The 16,470-nt window shown below is 46.3% G+C and overlaps 1 protein-coding gene across 2 annotated transcripts; it reads right to left on the reverse strand.

Moving 5' to 3' along the window:
- Nucleotides 1-3,242: 3,242 nt before the first annotated feature.
- LOC109943278 (heterogeneous nuclear ribonucleoprotein Q) lies at nt 3,243-11,639 on the reverse strand. Of its 2 annotated transcripts, XM_020546189.2 has the most exons (7): nt 6,986-7,106; nt 6,771-6,891; nt 6,137-6,367; nt 5,005-6,028; nt 4,093-4,622; nt 3,923-4,012; nt 3,243-3,845 (listed from the first exon to the last, which is right to left on the reverse strand). In XM_020546189.2, the coding sequence occupies exons 4-7, from the start codon at nt 5,213-5,215 to the stop codon at nt 3,606-3,608; spliced, it is 1,071 nt and encodes a 356-aa protein (XP_020401778.1). In that variant the 5' UTR covers nt 5,216-6,028; nt 6,137-6,367; nt 6,771-6,891; nt 6,986-7,106; the 3' UTR covers nt 3,243-3,605. The 2 variants fall into 2 exon arrangements, 1 of the variants encoding a protein (XP_020401778.1); XR_002265963.3 differs by lacking the exons at nt 3,243-3,845; nt 3,923-4,012; nt 4,093-4,622 and adding an exon at nt 8,282-11,639 and having other exon boundaries at nt 5,547-6,028.
- Between the last annotated feature and the right edge of the window lie 4,831 nt (nt 11,640-16,470).

Genomic DNA, 16,470 nt, shown 5'->3' on the forward strand with positions numbered 1-16,470 from the left:
TCCACGCCTGCTGCCGGGTATTCTATCCTCGTCAGCAAAATTATATACTCTATATCATAACCCTCCGTAGCCATATTTACTATATATTACAACTCTATATCAACTACCACATATTTTTATCATTTCATTCTATTTTTTTACCATCCTCCCAACTACCTCCTGTGCTCAGAGAGATTTGGAGTAGAGACCGAGCGACTCTGTAAATAGCGTTTCGCATGCTCTCCCTAACTTTGCAGTCGCCGGTGAGGTTCCCCGCTGCACCATTTTTCTACTGTATATCTAACCCTATATCGGTAGCGTTCTCTTTACAGTTTCCCACTGCGGCTAGCCTTATATATTGGAGTGGTTAGTTAGGATCACATGTGGGCCCCCACGCCTCCTCCTCCTCCGGATGGACGGGACGGGACGGACGCTTCCGGTTCACGTCTGGCCATTCCACGCACGCTTTCACCTCTTTCTGCTCGCAATAAACGCGCAACAGCTGCTGGCAGATCTGTCCGTTAGGCTGAACGCAGCGGGCAGCGGTAAATGGAACGCTACTGCGTTTTAGCGTACCAGTGAGCTGCAGCGGGAGACGCCAGAGCTTACGGCAAAACAGGGGGAGGGGAGAGAAACGCTATTTCTAGCGTTGTACGGCGGCAACGGTAAATTGATGATCGGGTAGGAGCTGGGTGAGGAGGAGGTGGAGAAGAAAGAGAAAAAATTGATATAATATGTTGTAGTTGGTATAGAGTTGAGATATAGAGTACATGTGACTGCGGAGAATTGTGGTATAGAGTAAAGGTTTTTGCTGACAAGGACAGAATATTTCTTTTAGGTTAGAAATTTAGAGTTATATGAGTGTGGATAGCCTTACCGCTGCTGCTACTTCCCTTCCTTGCATTTTATATGTACAGTAGGTGAGGTAACTGCTGCATAGCATCGACCCCTCTCTCTCCTCTGATCAACTGCCCAGCAGTCCAGCAACCCGTAACGTCTCCCTTCCCGTCGAACCACTCGAGCCGACGGACGGACCCAGAGAGAGCACAAGTGAACAAAGCCACCACCACCACACCAAGGGAAAGGAAAGGGACTGCCGAGTGCCGACGCCCGACTGCGTCTGCGCTACCAGAGAGAAGAGAAGAGAAGAGAAGGGGCGATAAAATCCTGTCCGTATCACCCTCCCTTCTCCCAGTCCCAGTCCCAGTGGAGTAGCGGCCGCTGCGCAGTACAGTACAGTGCAGTGCAGGGGGTCGCCGGCGTCTCCCGCCGTCCGCTTCGATCACCGTTGGACGAGGAGGAGGAGGAGAAGCGCCAAGACGAGGACAGGCGGGGTGCGGCGTCATTCGCGGAACGATGGCGGCCTGCCGCGCCGGCGGTTAGGCCCCTCCGCTCCGCTGCTCCGAGATTGTTGCCCTCTTGTTCCTGTGACCGAGGTATGTGCCGTGCCGTCTCATCCGCAGTTCCGTCCCTTTGCCTTGTCCAACGCGCTCCGCTGTTTTCCGCTTCCAGTTCGAGCTGGACTTATTAGTCAGATCTGCTTCCACGCACGCACCTATAGGTGCCCAAACGGGCGGCCCGGCACGGCCCGGCACGGGCCCGTTAGGCACGACAGTTAAACGGGCCGTGCCCGGTCGGCCCGCGTGCCGCAGATGCGGCCCAGGCACGGCACGTCGGCCTGGTAGCCGTTCCGGGCCGGCCCGTTTAATTTGCCCACGTTGTCCATTTAATCAGAAAAACTGCAAAAAAACTGTGCGCACTGAGGTTTTGAACCCAGGACCTCCCTCTTCCAAGCTGAAAGCACTATATGTAAGGGGCTAACCAGTAGAACTCCAGCGTATTTGCTGTAAATAGCAAATATAAAATCTAAATATATATATACTATATTTTATAAAATAAAAAAAATATAATCGTGCCGGGCCGGGCCGGCACTGCGGGCCGAGACAGCGGCCCAAGCACGGCACGGCTGTCGTGTCGGGCCCGACCCGACACTATTAAATGGGCCGTGCTTCGGGCCGGCCCGTCAAGCACGGCCCATTTGGCCATCTATACACGCACCCCCCCCCCCCCCCTCCCGCTCCGTTTCTGCCTGCTTCCGTGCCTTCTGTTTTTTTACTCCCAAGTCCCAACGTTTGGCTGCCCGCTGATTTCATTTCAACCCTTCTCAACGCTCAATTGGAGAGGACAGTTTTATCGGGCCTTCCAATTGCCAGCGAGTTGCCTTGTCTTACCGAAAGGACCAGCCAGCCAGCCAGCCATATGAAATGCATTCCATTGACGGGACTGCCAGATCTTGTTTGCATCCCACGCAATTGGGGACCGCTCTTTGTTCGTAGCAGCGTCTGGGTTTTGTTCCCCTGCAGTTATTATTATTATAGTACAGCGCTACTCCTCCGTTGACCGCTACAGAATTCGCTACTGCCTAGTGCCTACTACAACCGTTTAGTATCTCCACTTCAAATTCCCACCAGTTTCTGCCCTTTTCTTTTCCAGTGCCCTCATGTACAAAATGAGTTCCATTAGATATAGATTATGAAAATGCTTTTTATATATTATTATAATTTACCGTAACTGGAAATCCCTTGTATTTGGACGAAGGGAGTACATGTACCGATTTTTTTTTAGGAAAAGAAAATGACAGCACAACGAATGGATTTGGCTTCCAGCGCTTTTATTTTATATTATTAATTATTACGCCTTTCCCCTTTGAGCTGACAACTTAATTAAAGTCGACAACTTGGCGTGCCTACTGCCACCTTTAAAGAATTTGCTGGTATATAACCTTTCCTGGTCCAGCCTCAACGTTTCCAGGATGGCTTAACGCTTCACACGGACGTTTCCTAGTGGAACGAATTTATGCGAAGTTTTTATTTATGGCCCTTTCAGCTGTCACACCTTCACGCCTTAAATTCCGCACTTCAAACCTGAGGGCATTATCATTACTGCTGCTTATTGTTGCGTAACAGCATCAACTGGACTCATTGTTCCAGCTCAAATGTATGCACGGCTGCTTTCTTTTGGCCCAGAGAACTCAAATTGTTGATTTTTATAATCCCTTTGCACTGTTCCAGTGTGGAAGGTGCTCAGCTAGTTTTTTTGTGGGCTTGATGTTGACACTTACGCCACCAAGTTTGTTGTCCATTGTATATCTCATGGCTAGCCTATAGGAAAGGAACAGGAGTTTGGGTTCGTTCACAGTAGGATCACTATCTTGCTTTCGTTTTTATTGCTGCATGCTACCAACCCTTTTCTTTTCAGTTTCTGATAGAAGTGCTGTCCGCCCGCCTATGTCCTAGTGTTAAAACATGGTCTGTCGTATGATAACTTAGAATTCTGTTTCACTGTTCTTCTGTGATGCTCAGGCTATCCGCAGTGGTTTCCCCTAAATTTATCCCCCTATATCATACTTTTCTTCCACATCAGCATTCTCTCTCCCCCTATTTCACCAACTCCCGCACCAGTTTCCTCTATATCAACCTCCTAAACCCCACCACAATCATATAATACTATTTTTACTTCAACTACCATAACTACCATCCTTCTCTTCCGCATCAAAAGGGTTTCCGTGTAGTCACCTGCAATCCGAAGGTGCGGCCTTATAATTACTGTACAAAATAAGTAGTCACCTATGCCATTATTTCGTCATCAACTTGAGGGTAGGAATCAGCAAAGGAAACCTTTGCACTACGATCAACTCCAAAGACTACATCCCTCTTCTGCAATATCCTGAAACCATCCATTGCCTCAGGTCGAGTAGAAAACTCAAGCAAGGCATAGCCACGATTCATCCCAGGATTGTTTGTATCCTCAACCAGTAGTAAGTCCTCAAAACATTCAACTCCATAACTCTTCAATTTATCCTTCAACTGCAAAAGCCAAAACAAGTTATTTCTTCAGCAAAGAAGCAAATGAAAATCATGAAAACAAATCCCAAGTGTCATACATGTTCTTTTGTCCATGTTTTGCAGATATTGCCGACAAAGAGTGTATCATTGTCATGACTTGGAGCAACACCACATTGTTTACCCCGCACCTGGAGTATTAAATAAAATATGTAAGTCACATGTGAAAAGGATAAAACAGAAACATAAAATAGTCAATCTTAAAACCAACCATTGGATTCTTTAGCTCTGAAACAGCACGCCTTGCTTGCTCTACAGTTGCATATCGCAGGAAGGCAAAGCCTTTATTCTTCTTTGTGGCAGGGTTCATCATCTGACGAACTTCAGTGATCTCACCAACTTCACCAAAAACCTTCTTAAGGTCATTTTCTGTTGCATCTTTATCCAGACCACCAACAAAAACTTCAAACTCTTTTCGCTTGCGGTGCTCTTTAACCATTTCATCCTGCTCTGCATCATCCACATCCACATGATGTTCTTCGTCATCATTTTCGTATCCCTCCCCCTCCCCATCAACACCACCTTCATCAAGTTCCTCACCCACAATATCAGTCTCCACTTCAACCACATCTTCAGTATACTCCACCTCTTCATCACCATCCTCGTATTGTTCTTCATACTGCTCCAAATCTTTCTCATCATAGTCTACAGCAGCCTCCTCTTCATATTCTGGTTCATCCTCAAACTCAAGCCGTTCACCTTTGTCCTCTTCTTCATATTTTTCTTTTGCAACTCCATCATCTAAAAATTTGGGCACAAGACACTCTTCCATAAGCTTACTTTAGGATATCAGCCATAATTACAATAAACATATAATCTTCTTTGTTCTATTTCAAACTAGGTAGAACCTATAGTAGTTATTTTTTTACCGGGAAAGCCTATAGTAGTTATTGTCAAAACAGAATGTCAAATAGCCACAGGCATCCAAATAAATATCCTAGGCGTGTCATCAATAGAATGGTCAAAATATATGTTCATGCTCCACCAAGTATAATAGGGATTATTGAACCATAATACAACTGCCATACTACAACTAAAAATATAAATCTCTGAGGCCGCAGGATAGATCACAACAGAAGTCCACGACCACAACACATACACGAAATAGGAGCAGAAACAATACCTTCGCCGCGGTTGACACTGTTGGCTGCGCCATCGGAGTCTTTCTCCTCCACCACCGGCTGTTGCGACAGCAGAGGCGAGGGCTGCTGCTTCAACTCCTCCGCCACCTTCGGGGACTCCTCGGCCTGCGCCTCCACAGCCGGCACCTCCACCGCAGCAGCCGGCGCCTCCACAACCGGCTCCTCCACCGCAGCAGCCGGCGCCCTCCCCATCCGGCTCGTCGTCCCCGGCTCCTTCCGATGCGCGCGCGAAAGGGAGAAAAGAAAGCCGCGAGGGGGTGAACAGCGCTCCTCTCGATCTGGCGTGAGAGAGAAGCGGTCCGCTACCAAGGGGGCACGGTAGGGGGCTGCGCTGCGGAAAGTAGAGGTCACCTGTAGCCCAAGCAATGAATAGGAATAGGGAAGAGGAGGGCTAGAGTGCGGCGCTGCAGACAGTCTAAAGTAGCGGACTACTAGCACGCATGCTATAGCTGGTGGGTCACTCGGTGTCCGCTATCCCAACTGTGGCGCGCGAGGCAGAAGCACCGTACAAGAAGGCAAGCAGTTCGTGCGACGATGAAATAATTTATTCTGTTAATTAAGTTGGTATATTAAAGAAGATGACATATAGAGGATGAAATAATTTATTCTGTTAAGAAGGCAAGCAGTTCGTGCCTTAAAGTGATAGCAGCTGAAGGTTGTAAGCCACTAGTGGAGTCGTCCACACTCGTTGCCTGGGCAGCGAAAGCAGCAGTGACTCCTAAAGTGGTTTTTACTTTCATTAGACTTGTCATCAGTGCTGTGGGCAGGACTGTTCAGAAGGGGCTCTTCCTTGGCAAATGAAGGGCGCCTGGATCCATCCTCAAGGAGAGAATCAAGTGTCACGCTGGGTTTCTGATGCCCATTTTCATCAGATGGGTCCTTCTGTGGCAGCAAAACATCCTCTGGAGTGGACTCCTCTCTATCCTTGAGGGTCTTTTGTACCAGCATCTTGAGAAAATTCATCACTTGGACTGCATACATCAGTGCAGTCAAAGGATCTGCCATCTGCATTGTAAGTTTGCTAATAGTTAGCACGCATAACCGTTCCACTGCTCGGGGTGAGGTATATATTGCTAGTTCGCTAATTGCTACAATATTAGCACAATGCAATACCTAAGTCGTATTTGGCACAAAAACCATAGCAATATTGCGATCATTCATCTTGTTTATCTGTTCTTCCTGGACTACATCATCCATCAGATTAACAGCCCAGTCAAGCAAAGCTGCTTCAGCTAGTGGAAGACATTTCGATACCCAAGCACAGTCCTCTTCAGATTGGCATTGCATCACCTGTTCAGGTGGGATAGAGTCCAGTACCCCCCTCGGCATTTCTCTGAACCAGGCCTGAAAAGAGATGAAAACTTAAATTGGACGAGAACATGCTTTTGTCTTGCCGAATAAAAGTTACTAGCTTGTGAGCATAAACAGTTAATGTCAAATAAGTTGACCAAACTCCTTGGCATCTCCAAAAGCAAAATTATAATCTACAACAAATATTGCTAAACGGCACGATCACAGAACCACAATCACAACTTTGTATGCAATGGGAAAAAGTTAGAGGCAATATCATTGTACAAGAAAAAAAAAGAGATGGTCAAATGTGAAGTCTGGATTCTCTGGCAGGTGTTGACATGAAATTTCACCAACAAAGGTAAGCACGATCTTTAATAAAACAGGTGATCAAGAAATAGACGCTTCCCATAGAATGATTATCATTGTATAAGCTACATGAAAGAAATTAGCTTACTTTGATTAGACCTGCCAAACAGTGGACATCAACACCATCAGGAACAATTCCATTATTTAATTGGTCTCTCACAAAATTCTTCCTGGCTATTTTCTGCGTTTATTCGGAAGATACCTTCTGCCTGACAGTACAAAATAAGGAAACACTTATTTGATCAGAAATAAGGCTTCCAAACACTGAGGGCAAAGAATCATAGAAGATCCTAAAACACACACCTGAAGACCTCCATGTTCATAAAGGCTTCTCTGCATCATCAAGAGGATTGTTAGGAAACTGTTTCCTCGGGAATCATAGGAACACTGCATTGATTCTGACGAAACTCCAAAGACACTTGCACTGCATATCAGGTTTAAATCAGCCAATGCATAGGACTAGCCAAAGTAAACTTGTAATGGAAATAACAATTTATGTTATCATAAAATGCATATTAGCACTAAAAATCAAGCAAAACATATGTGACTTTGAAGGTTAAGGATATGCCACATGAACACGGGCACGATCCTTCACTAATTCAAATTTTAAATGTATATGGTGCTGCAAAGAATATCTCCAATTATCAGGTGTTTTTTATTGATCATATACTAGCAACCCTCGAGTTGGTTGTGCCACTTTATCTTCTTTTGGAGCACTAGGCACCCATCCTTCTATAAAGCAGAACTAATATAGAACCCTTTTGTTTATTCTTTTTAGCCTAATGCTGAAAACCGACAACTTGGAACTCCCAATAAGAAACATGATACATGACACCTATGCACTTTTCTTATAGTTTGCGTCCTGTTCCTATAATAAGTCAGATAGTATAGCAAAACACAAAAAATAATATACCAAGTATTTGAAGCCAAGGTCTACTGTACGAACAATAGATGAAGGATAGAAAAAGGTAAAAACCAAAGTAATTTGCAAGTCTAGAGAAAAAATAGTGAATAATCTAATCAATACAAAATATGCCATACATAAATCATGGAATCCCTAGCAACTTTCCAATCTTACTAATGACAGATGATGTAACAATCAACTTTATGTACCTAGTACAATTGGAATAATTCTTAGATGAGGTAAGCAAGTACAGAAAAATCATGGATGCTACAAGATTGCATCAGAGAAATGATTGACCAATTGTTTGATGGAACATGGGAAAAAACACAGAAATTATTTCTATGAACAGTTGCGGTCCAAAGCATATCCACTATCAGAAAACATGCCCATTTCATCAACCGTAGTTCAGATTCTGCTAAGGCCGCCAACACGAAAACCAACTTCATACTTCATAACACAATTCAAATGAAACTCAAATTCCACTTAAAATTTTGCTTTTTCAATGATATTTCAGATCAAGGGAGCATGGAGGCTGTAACACAAACAAAAGGGACTACTTTTCAAGGATCAAAACTATATTACGGAAACGAGCATGCCATCAGATGACTCAGATGAAATGGATGCTTTCGAAATGTCGAGCCTGACACACAGAAAAAAATTGTGCACAGTAGGAAATGATAGAAAATGAAATTTACCATCGGTCAGGCAGCTTCTCCTCTGAGTTCGCTGACCACACTGCCAGAAGCCTCACGAATGCTATCAGTCAACATTGAATATGACTCAGAGTCAATCCGACAGTGTCTATTATCCATAGCAGCCAGCAACTGTGAACAAAAATCCACATGGCCAGCTTTGAGCAAACCATCATTCAAAATTTTCCATGCAACTTCATTATGATTATAGTCCATCCCAAGTAAGTCACAGAACAGTGATTTAGCCCTGTCATAGTCCCCCTCATCACAGAGGCCTACAATAAGGTAGTGGTAGGACTCAAGCTGAGGCTGAAACCCAAATTCTATCATGTCGGTAACAAATGACACATCCTTTCCAAAGAGCTTGATATCACAACAACACTTGATAAGCATTGTGTATATCTCTTCATTGGGAGATATAGCTTTTCCAAGCATATGATCAAGAAGCACACATGCTTCTTCTAGTCGTGTTGCTTTGCAGAATCCTGCAATGATAGAACTGTATGTCACTACTGTAGGATTTAAACCATGCTTCATCATCCTTTCAAGAAGCTGCCAAACTGTGTTCAGTTCAATCCAGTTCCACATGCCAGATGTGTCTATATAGTGAGCATTGATCAAACTCATTTTTAGAAAATGTTTGAGCAAAAGCCAATAAGTCCAGCAATTTGGCTCACATGATGCATCCACCATGCGCTTCAGAGTAGAAAATGCACGATCCATGTATCCCATATGACCACAACCATTAATGAATATATGATAGGTTACCACATCAGGTGTGACACCGTCTCTTTCCATTTCCCCAATTAGATGCTCAGCCTCCTCTATTTGACCTATCTTGCAGTACGAGCTAATGAATACAGTATATGTGGTTGCACTAGGCTTATGTCCTGATGAAATCATTTCATTGAACAAGCTTTTAGCATGGTCATGCTTCCCTTCTTTGATCATTTCACTGATAATTATTGTATAAGCAACAATGTTACACTTGACTCCACTTACGGTCATCTGATCCAGTATAGACAAAGCTTCATTCAGTTTTTTTTGTTTACATAAAGCCTGCAACAATACACTATATGTGTACAAATCTGCCTTACAACCCTCATTGACCATCTTCTCTATAAGGACGGCAGCAAAGTCAGTATTGCCTGCCTTGCTAAAACCATCAACTAAAGATGTATATGTTACCTTTGTGAGGACGACTCCCTTCCTGACAAGAAATGAATAAGCTTCTTCAGCTCTTCCAGACTTGCATAGTGCATCAGTTAGGACATTGTACGCTTGCTCATCAGGTGTCAAGCCATTCTTTTCCATCATTTCAAATAACCTGAAAGCATTATCAAATTCATGTTTTTTGCACTGGCCTTGAATCAGAGTAGTATAAGCGATAACACCAGGAGTTATCCCATCCTCTTGCATTTTAGTTATTAAAGCCATTGCCTTATGAAGCTTTTTATCCTGAATTAACCCATATATCAAAGAACCATAAGTCCAGGCATTTGGATGGCAGCCTTCATGTTCCATCAATTTGAAGACCTCTAGTGCAGCACCAACCATCCCAACCTTGCAATACCCATCAATTATAGAAGTGTAAATGACAACATTAGGAGCTAAACCATTTGCAAACATCTCATTCAGCGTCTCTTTAGCCTCTTTTAATCTACACTTCTTGATGAGGACATTAATCAACACTCCATATGCCTGTAAATCAAGCTTGCAATTGCTTGATATCATATTACTCTTTACCCTGAGTGCATCATCAATCCTTTCAGCCTTGCAATACCCATTAATCAGGTTAGTGAATGTGATAACTGTAGGTGTGAAGCCCCTTGCAATAGCGCCATTCAGCAATTCTTCGGCTTCGTCTAGCTTCCCACCACATAGGCCATAAATCAGACTGTTGTATGTCCAGTCATCTGGATTACACCCATTTTGTTCCATCAGTGCTTTAATCCCCAATGCATCCTTCATCCTTCCTGACTTACAATACCCATCAATCATTGCATTATAAGTCCAAACACTTGGTACCACCCCTCTCAAAGGCATTTCATCAAGCAACCCCCTGGCATCATGAATCCTGCCCTCCTTACAAAGACCTTTTATCAAGAGTGTATACATGTGCAGATTCAGGGAGCACCCATCTTGTACCATCATGAACACAAGCACAAGTGCCTCCCTTACACACCGTGCTTCATAGAGCCCCTGAATCAAAATGGTGTAGGAGTACTCGTTCCTCCTGCAACCCATCAGCGGCATCATCATGAGTAGCCAGCAAGCCTTTCTCAAGTCACTTGTTCGGCAGTACCCCAACAACAGTGCATTACATGTGTATGTATCCATCTGCATCCCAGACTCCCTCAACAAGCAGAAATACCGGTGTGCTATGGCGAGACTACCCTTCTTGCAGTATGCCATGATCATAGTGTTGTAAGTCACCGTGTCTGGCAACAATCCCTCCTGCACGAGGTGCGAGTACAGCTTCCCCATATACTCCGTCATGTCGAATCGCAGCAGCGACCTGAGCGCCAAGTTGTAGCACTTTGGGGACAGCACGAGTCGCTTACCACCCACTCGACGGATTGCCTGAATTGCGTCGACGGCCTCGCGCACGTCCTCTGCGGTGCCGGAGCAGCTAATCATGGAGAGGACGAGCTTGTCGTAGTTGGCGGGCGCGCGGCGGCGGGCGAGGAGCTGGAGCAGCGCGGCGTGGGAGGCGGCGGTGTGGCGGAACCCGGGGCGGCGCGCGACCCACTCGAAGAAGGCCAGAGCGGTGGCCGGGTCGAGAGGGGACACCGGGGCGCGGAAGAGGTCGGCCACGTGCGCGGCCGTCACGGAGGGGGACAGCCGCTTGTAGGCGCTGCCCTTGTTCCAGCGGCGCGTGGAGAGGACGCGGCCGAGCTCCGCGACGATGTCCGGGGTGGATGTCGAGGCGACGGCGGCCGCGGGCCGGGGGAGGGTCGGGAGGCGGCGCATGGTGGCGGCGGCCTTTAGGGTTCTGCGGGGCGGCGGCGACACGGAGGCGGAGGCGGCGGCGGCGGCCGCGGCGAAGCGGAACGAAATGCCCGACTCTAATTCCGCTCACAGCTGCTACCGTTGGATGCGATATAAATGTCCCAGGTTTAAAATATGCGTACCCTTTAAGCACAAGGATACGTTGCCAAAAAGTATGCTCAATCCCGTCGACTCGTAGGATTCGGTCTGGCAGCCGGCGACCGGCGGCCCTCCCTCCCTCACGCAGCACGCTGCGCCGTCGCCTCCACCCCACCCTCCTCTCGCCTGCCGTCCTCCCCTGCCGCTGCGGCGCCGTCGTCGCCTCTTCCTGCAACGCCGGGAATCGATCTGTTGCGGCCGCTTCCCTGACGTCGAGAGGAGGACGGCTGCGCCATCTTCTCCACCACACCGCGCCCGTCTTCACCTTCGCGTTCACGCAATGAGGATGCCCAGCGGCGGGCCGGTGTGGATCTGAGGCCACCACCGCCTAAGCATCGCCCGATCCTGTTTGTACCCTGTCAACGGCCACTAGCCCACCACCGTTATAGACCCGCTCGGTGAGCACTCTATTCTCCCTGACGAGCCTCATCCTTTCTTGCGTATTATTATCACTTTGGTGCCAAACTTTGAAGCGTAATTATCTAATTATGCGAATAGCTGGAGCTACTTATTAATGCATACACATAGCTTCAAAGATGACTAATCGGACATATGTTTATCTAATGTCAAATATGCAACTAGCTGCAGCTTACTTAGTCATGCATACAGCATACAAATACCTTCATAGATGACTAAAACGTAAATAGAGTTGAAATTACCAGTTTACGAACTGATGTGACTAGTATATTCGACGATTAGATACTACTCCCTCCCTCCGTTCTTTTTATTTATCGTGTTTTAGTTCAAAAATAACTAGCGAACGACAAATATTCGAGAACGGAGATGATGCTCGCCTGTTCCTCTTTCTAACTACGAATGTCAATTATTATCAGGTTTGATCCTGGCCTTATCAAAAAAAAAGCAACGCTAGTTGCCCTGTCACTGCAAATTCACATTATGTTATGTTCTACAATTTATACTGCTTGCCTCACTCACATTGATCTTGTATGTTCTATAGTTTGCCTATGATAGAGAATAAACATATCAGAAAAAATGTAGCTTTCATTGACAAACATGATTTTCATTCTCATGCCATTTATTACGATGAGAATGAATTATCTAGAGGATTATTACTCACACCATGCTAGTCTACTTTGTAATAACACTGCTCGCTCCACGGTCCATTGTGCCGAGCAGTGGGACTCGCTAGCGCGGACGTGCTAACGTGGCACCGAGCTCGGCGCAACAGATCTTGGAGCCGAGCTCGGTACTAAAGGGCCGCACTGGCCCTTCTTTTCCCCGCGCTTCGCTTTTGTTTGAAGTTTCCGTCGCCGCCCCTGACCCGCCTCACCGCTGATCATGCGCCGCCCGCTCACCTCCGTGGCACCGACTGTCCATCTCTGGCGCACCATCGAGGTCGCGCGCTGTCGCCGCCCCTGAGCCGCCCCGCCACCGAGTGCGCGGCCAACCGTCGGCCGTGCGTTGTTAGGATTTATGGGCTAAGGCCCAAATTAAGAAATTCAATTAAATCCCAGGAAAATCTCAAAAGCCCATATAAGTGTATAGCTAGGGAATAAGTGGAACCAATAGCACCATATTGCTAGTTTTAGTGGAGTAGAGCTAGCTTAAATATGGAAGCCACACTCACTCACCAAGTCATGGATGAGAGGAGAGAGTGTGGAGAGCCACACGCGCGCGCGCTCGCTCGCCTGGCCTGGCCTTGGCGGGGCGGGGCGAAGGGCGCGGGCGCACGACATGCGCGTGAATGGTCCGCCGAAATCCGGCCCCTCGCCTTGCGGGGGCGCGCCTACCTTTCTTGGCTGTTACGTTTATCCTAATCGACCGCTATAAAATCTCAACTGAACGTGAGATTTTCGTGGGCGGATAAGATCGGAGGTCGCGGACTCGGCCCTATAAAAGGAGCCCGGCATCCAAATCAATCCAGTTTTTGCTTTCGCCTCTCTTCACAGCTGAGCCGCCTTCTAGTTCTCTTCATCCCGACCGCAGACGTGCATCTGCGATCAGGAGAGCAGGTCTCTGGAACCCTTCGTCTTCTAGGTCCTGCACCGGGAGAGGGCGAATAAGGTTTTTGGGAAGCGTCTTCACGCGACTGCTCGTGATCTTCTGACCTCGTCGACCCTGCTGATTTCGCTGCTTCGACGTCGTCGACCCTGCTGATTCCGGCGTGCGCCATCTATCAGTATGTCTAATCAGTACGCATCATCTGATTTGGCTTTTTACTTCAGTTCTTCTGATTTGGTCATGATTTATATTCGGAATTTAATCTGGAATTTGTCTAATTATTCAACAATCCAAAAACCTTATTGTAGACAATTTCCTAGTTTTTCTATGGCTGCTTTTGCCGACGCGCTGAAGCCAGAAAAGTTCAATGGTATGCACTTTAAGAGATGGCAAGTCAAGGCCACGCTCTGGCTGACTGCTATGAATGTCTTCCATGTTAGTAAAGGCAAACCTGAGGGTCCACTGACTCCTGAATAGGAGAAAGAGTACGACCATGCCAATACTATCTTTACGGGAGCAGTTCTTAGCGCCCTTGTTGACCGTCTGGTTGATGCGAATATTCAACACACAGACGGGAAAGAGTTATGGGATGCACTTACTACCAAGTATGGTGCATCGGATGCTGGCAGTGACCTGTATATCATGGAGAGCTTTCATGATTATAAGATGGTTGATAATCGCTCTATTGTAGAGCAAGCTCATGAAATACAATGTATAGCCAAGGAGCTCGACCACCTTAAGATAGTCCTTCCTGACCGATTTGTGGCTGGGTGCATTATTGCAAAGTTGCCTTCTACATGGAGGAACTTCACCACATCTCTGAAACATAAGAGACAGGAGATATCAGTTGAAAATCTGATAGCGTCTCTGGATGTTGAGGAGAAAGCTCGGGCTAAGGACACGGGATCTAAAGGAGGCGAGGGCCACTCCAGCGCCAACATGGTTCAAAGGAACCACAACAAGGGCAAAGGAAAGCCAAAATCTAACAAGCCCAACAAAACTACCAACTTCAAGAAGAAGAACAAGGCTGAACTGACATGTTTTGCATGTGGCGAGACGGGTCATTTTGCCAAGGATTGTCCTGATCGAGCGGATCGCCGTGGCAAAAAGGGCAATGTCAACACAGTGATCGCTAGCAATGAGGAAAACAAAGGGTATGGTAATCTACCTTTCATCTTCTCAGTATTTCAATCACCTAGCTGGTGGCTTGATACTGGTGCTAATGTTCATGTGTGTTCTGACATTAACTTGTTCTCTTCTTATCAGGGCGCCCGGGATTCTTCCGTCCTAATGGGGAATGGGTCACATGCTTCTGTTCATGGCACTGGCACGGTGGATCTGAAGTTTACTTCGGGAAAGATCGTGCAGCTGAAGAACGTGCATCATGTCCCTTCTACACACAAGAATCTCGTTAGCGGAACCCTTCTATGTAGAGATGGGTTCAAGGTAGTTTTGGAGTCCAATAAATTAGTTGTGTCTAAGTCTGGACAATTTATTGGTAAAGGCTATGATTGCGGAGGCTTGTTCCGCTTTTCTCTGTTAGATTTCAATAATAAGTCTGTGAACCATATTTGCGCTAATGTTGATGATCTTACGAGTATTTGGCATTCTCGTTTGTGTCATATTAATTTTGGCTCTATGTCTCGGCTTGCAACCATGAGTTTAATTCCGAATATCACCATAGTCAAAGGTTCTAAGTGCCATAGTTGTGTGCAGTCGAAGCAACCTCGAAAGCCTCACAAGGCTGCTGAGGAGAGACACCTGGCACCTCTAGAACTCATACATTCTGATATTTGTGAGATGAATGGTGTGTTGACAAAGGGTGGTAAGAGATACTTCATGACATTGATTGATGATGCGTCTAGATTTTGCTATGTATACTTGCTAAAAACTAAAGATGAGGCTTTAGACTACTTTAAAATCTATAAGGCTAAAGTTGAAAACCAACTAGAGAGAAAGATCAAACGTCTTAGATCAGATCGTGGTGGCGAATTCTTTCCCAAAGTCTTTGATGATTTCTGTGCAGAACATGGCATTATTCATGAGAGGACTCCTCCCTATTCACCTGAGTCAAACGGGATTGCTGAAAGGAAAAACCATACGTTGACTGACCTGGTGAATGCCATGTTAGACACTTGTGGTTTATCTAAGGCATGGTGGGGGGAGGTAGTCCTGACTTCATGTCATGTTCTGAATAGAATTCCTATGGGCAAAGAAGAGAAAACCCCTTATGACCCCTTATGAGAAGTGGGTTGGGAGAAAACCATCACTTTCATACTTGCGCACTTGGGAGTGCATGGCGAAAGTCAATGTACCTGAAAGTCGCCTAGAGGGGGGGTGAATAGGGCGAAACTGAAATTCTCAAAAATAATCACAACTACAAGCCGGGTTAGCGTTAGAAATATAATTGAGTCCGCGAGAGAGGGCGCAAAACAAATCGCAAGTGAATAATGAAGTGAGACACGCGGATTTGTTTTACCGAGGTTCGGTTCTCTCAAACCTACTCCCCGTTGAGGAGGCCACAAAGGCCGGGTCTCTTTCAACCCTTACCCTCTCTCAAACGGTCCCTCGGACCGAGTGAGCTTTCTCTTCTCAATCACTTGGAACACAAAGTTCCCACAAGGACCACCACAAGATTGGTGTCTCTTGCCTCAATTACAAGTGAGTTTGATCGCAATGAAAGAATCAAGAAAGAAGAAAGCAATCCAAGCGCAAGAGCTCGAAAGAACACAAGCAAATCACTCTCTCTAATCACTAGGGCGTTGTGTGGAATTTGGAGAGGATTTGATCTCTTTGGTGTGTCTAGAATTGAATGCTAGAGCTCTTGTAAGTAGTTGAGAAGTGGAAAACTTGGATGCAATGAATGGGGGGTGGTTGGGGTATTTATAGCCCCAACCACCAAACTAGCCGTTTGGTGAGGCTGTCTGTTCGATGGCGCACCGGACAGTCCGGTGCACACCGGACATGTCCAGTGCGACAGCCATGTCACCAAAGCCGTTGCAATTTGTCCGTTGGAGTTCTGACTTCTGGGCCCTCCTGGATGTCCGGTGCACACCGGACATGTACTGTTCAATGTCCGG

The sequence above is a fragment of the Zea mays genome, chromosome 3 (genome assembly GCF_902167145.1).
Source record: "Zea mays cultivar B73 chromosome 3, Zm-B73-REFERENCE-NAM-5.0, whole genome shotgun sequence".
NCBI classification, from domain to species: Eukaryota; Viridiplantae; Streptophyta; class Magnoliopsida; order Poales; family Poaceae; genus Zea; species Zea mays.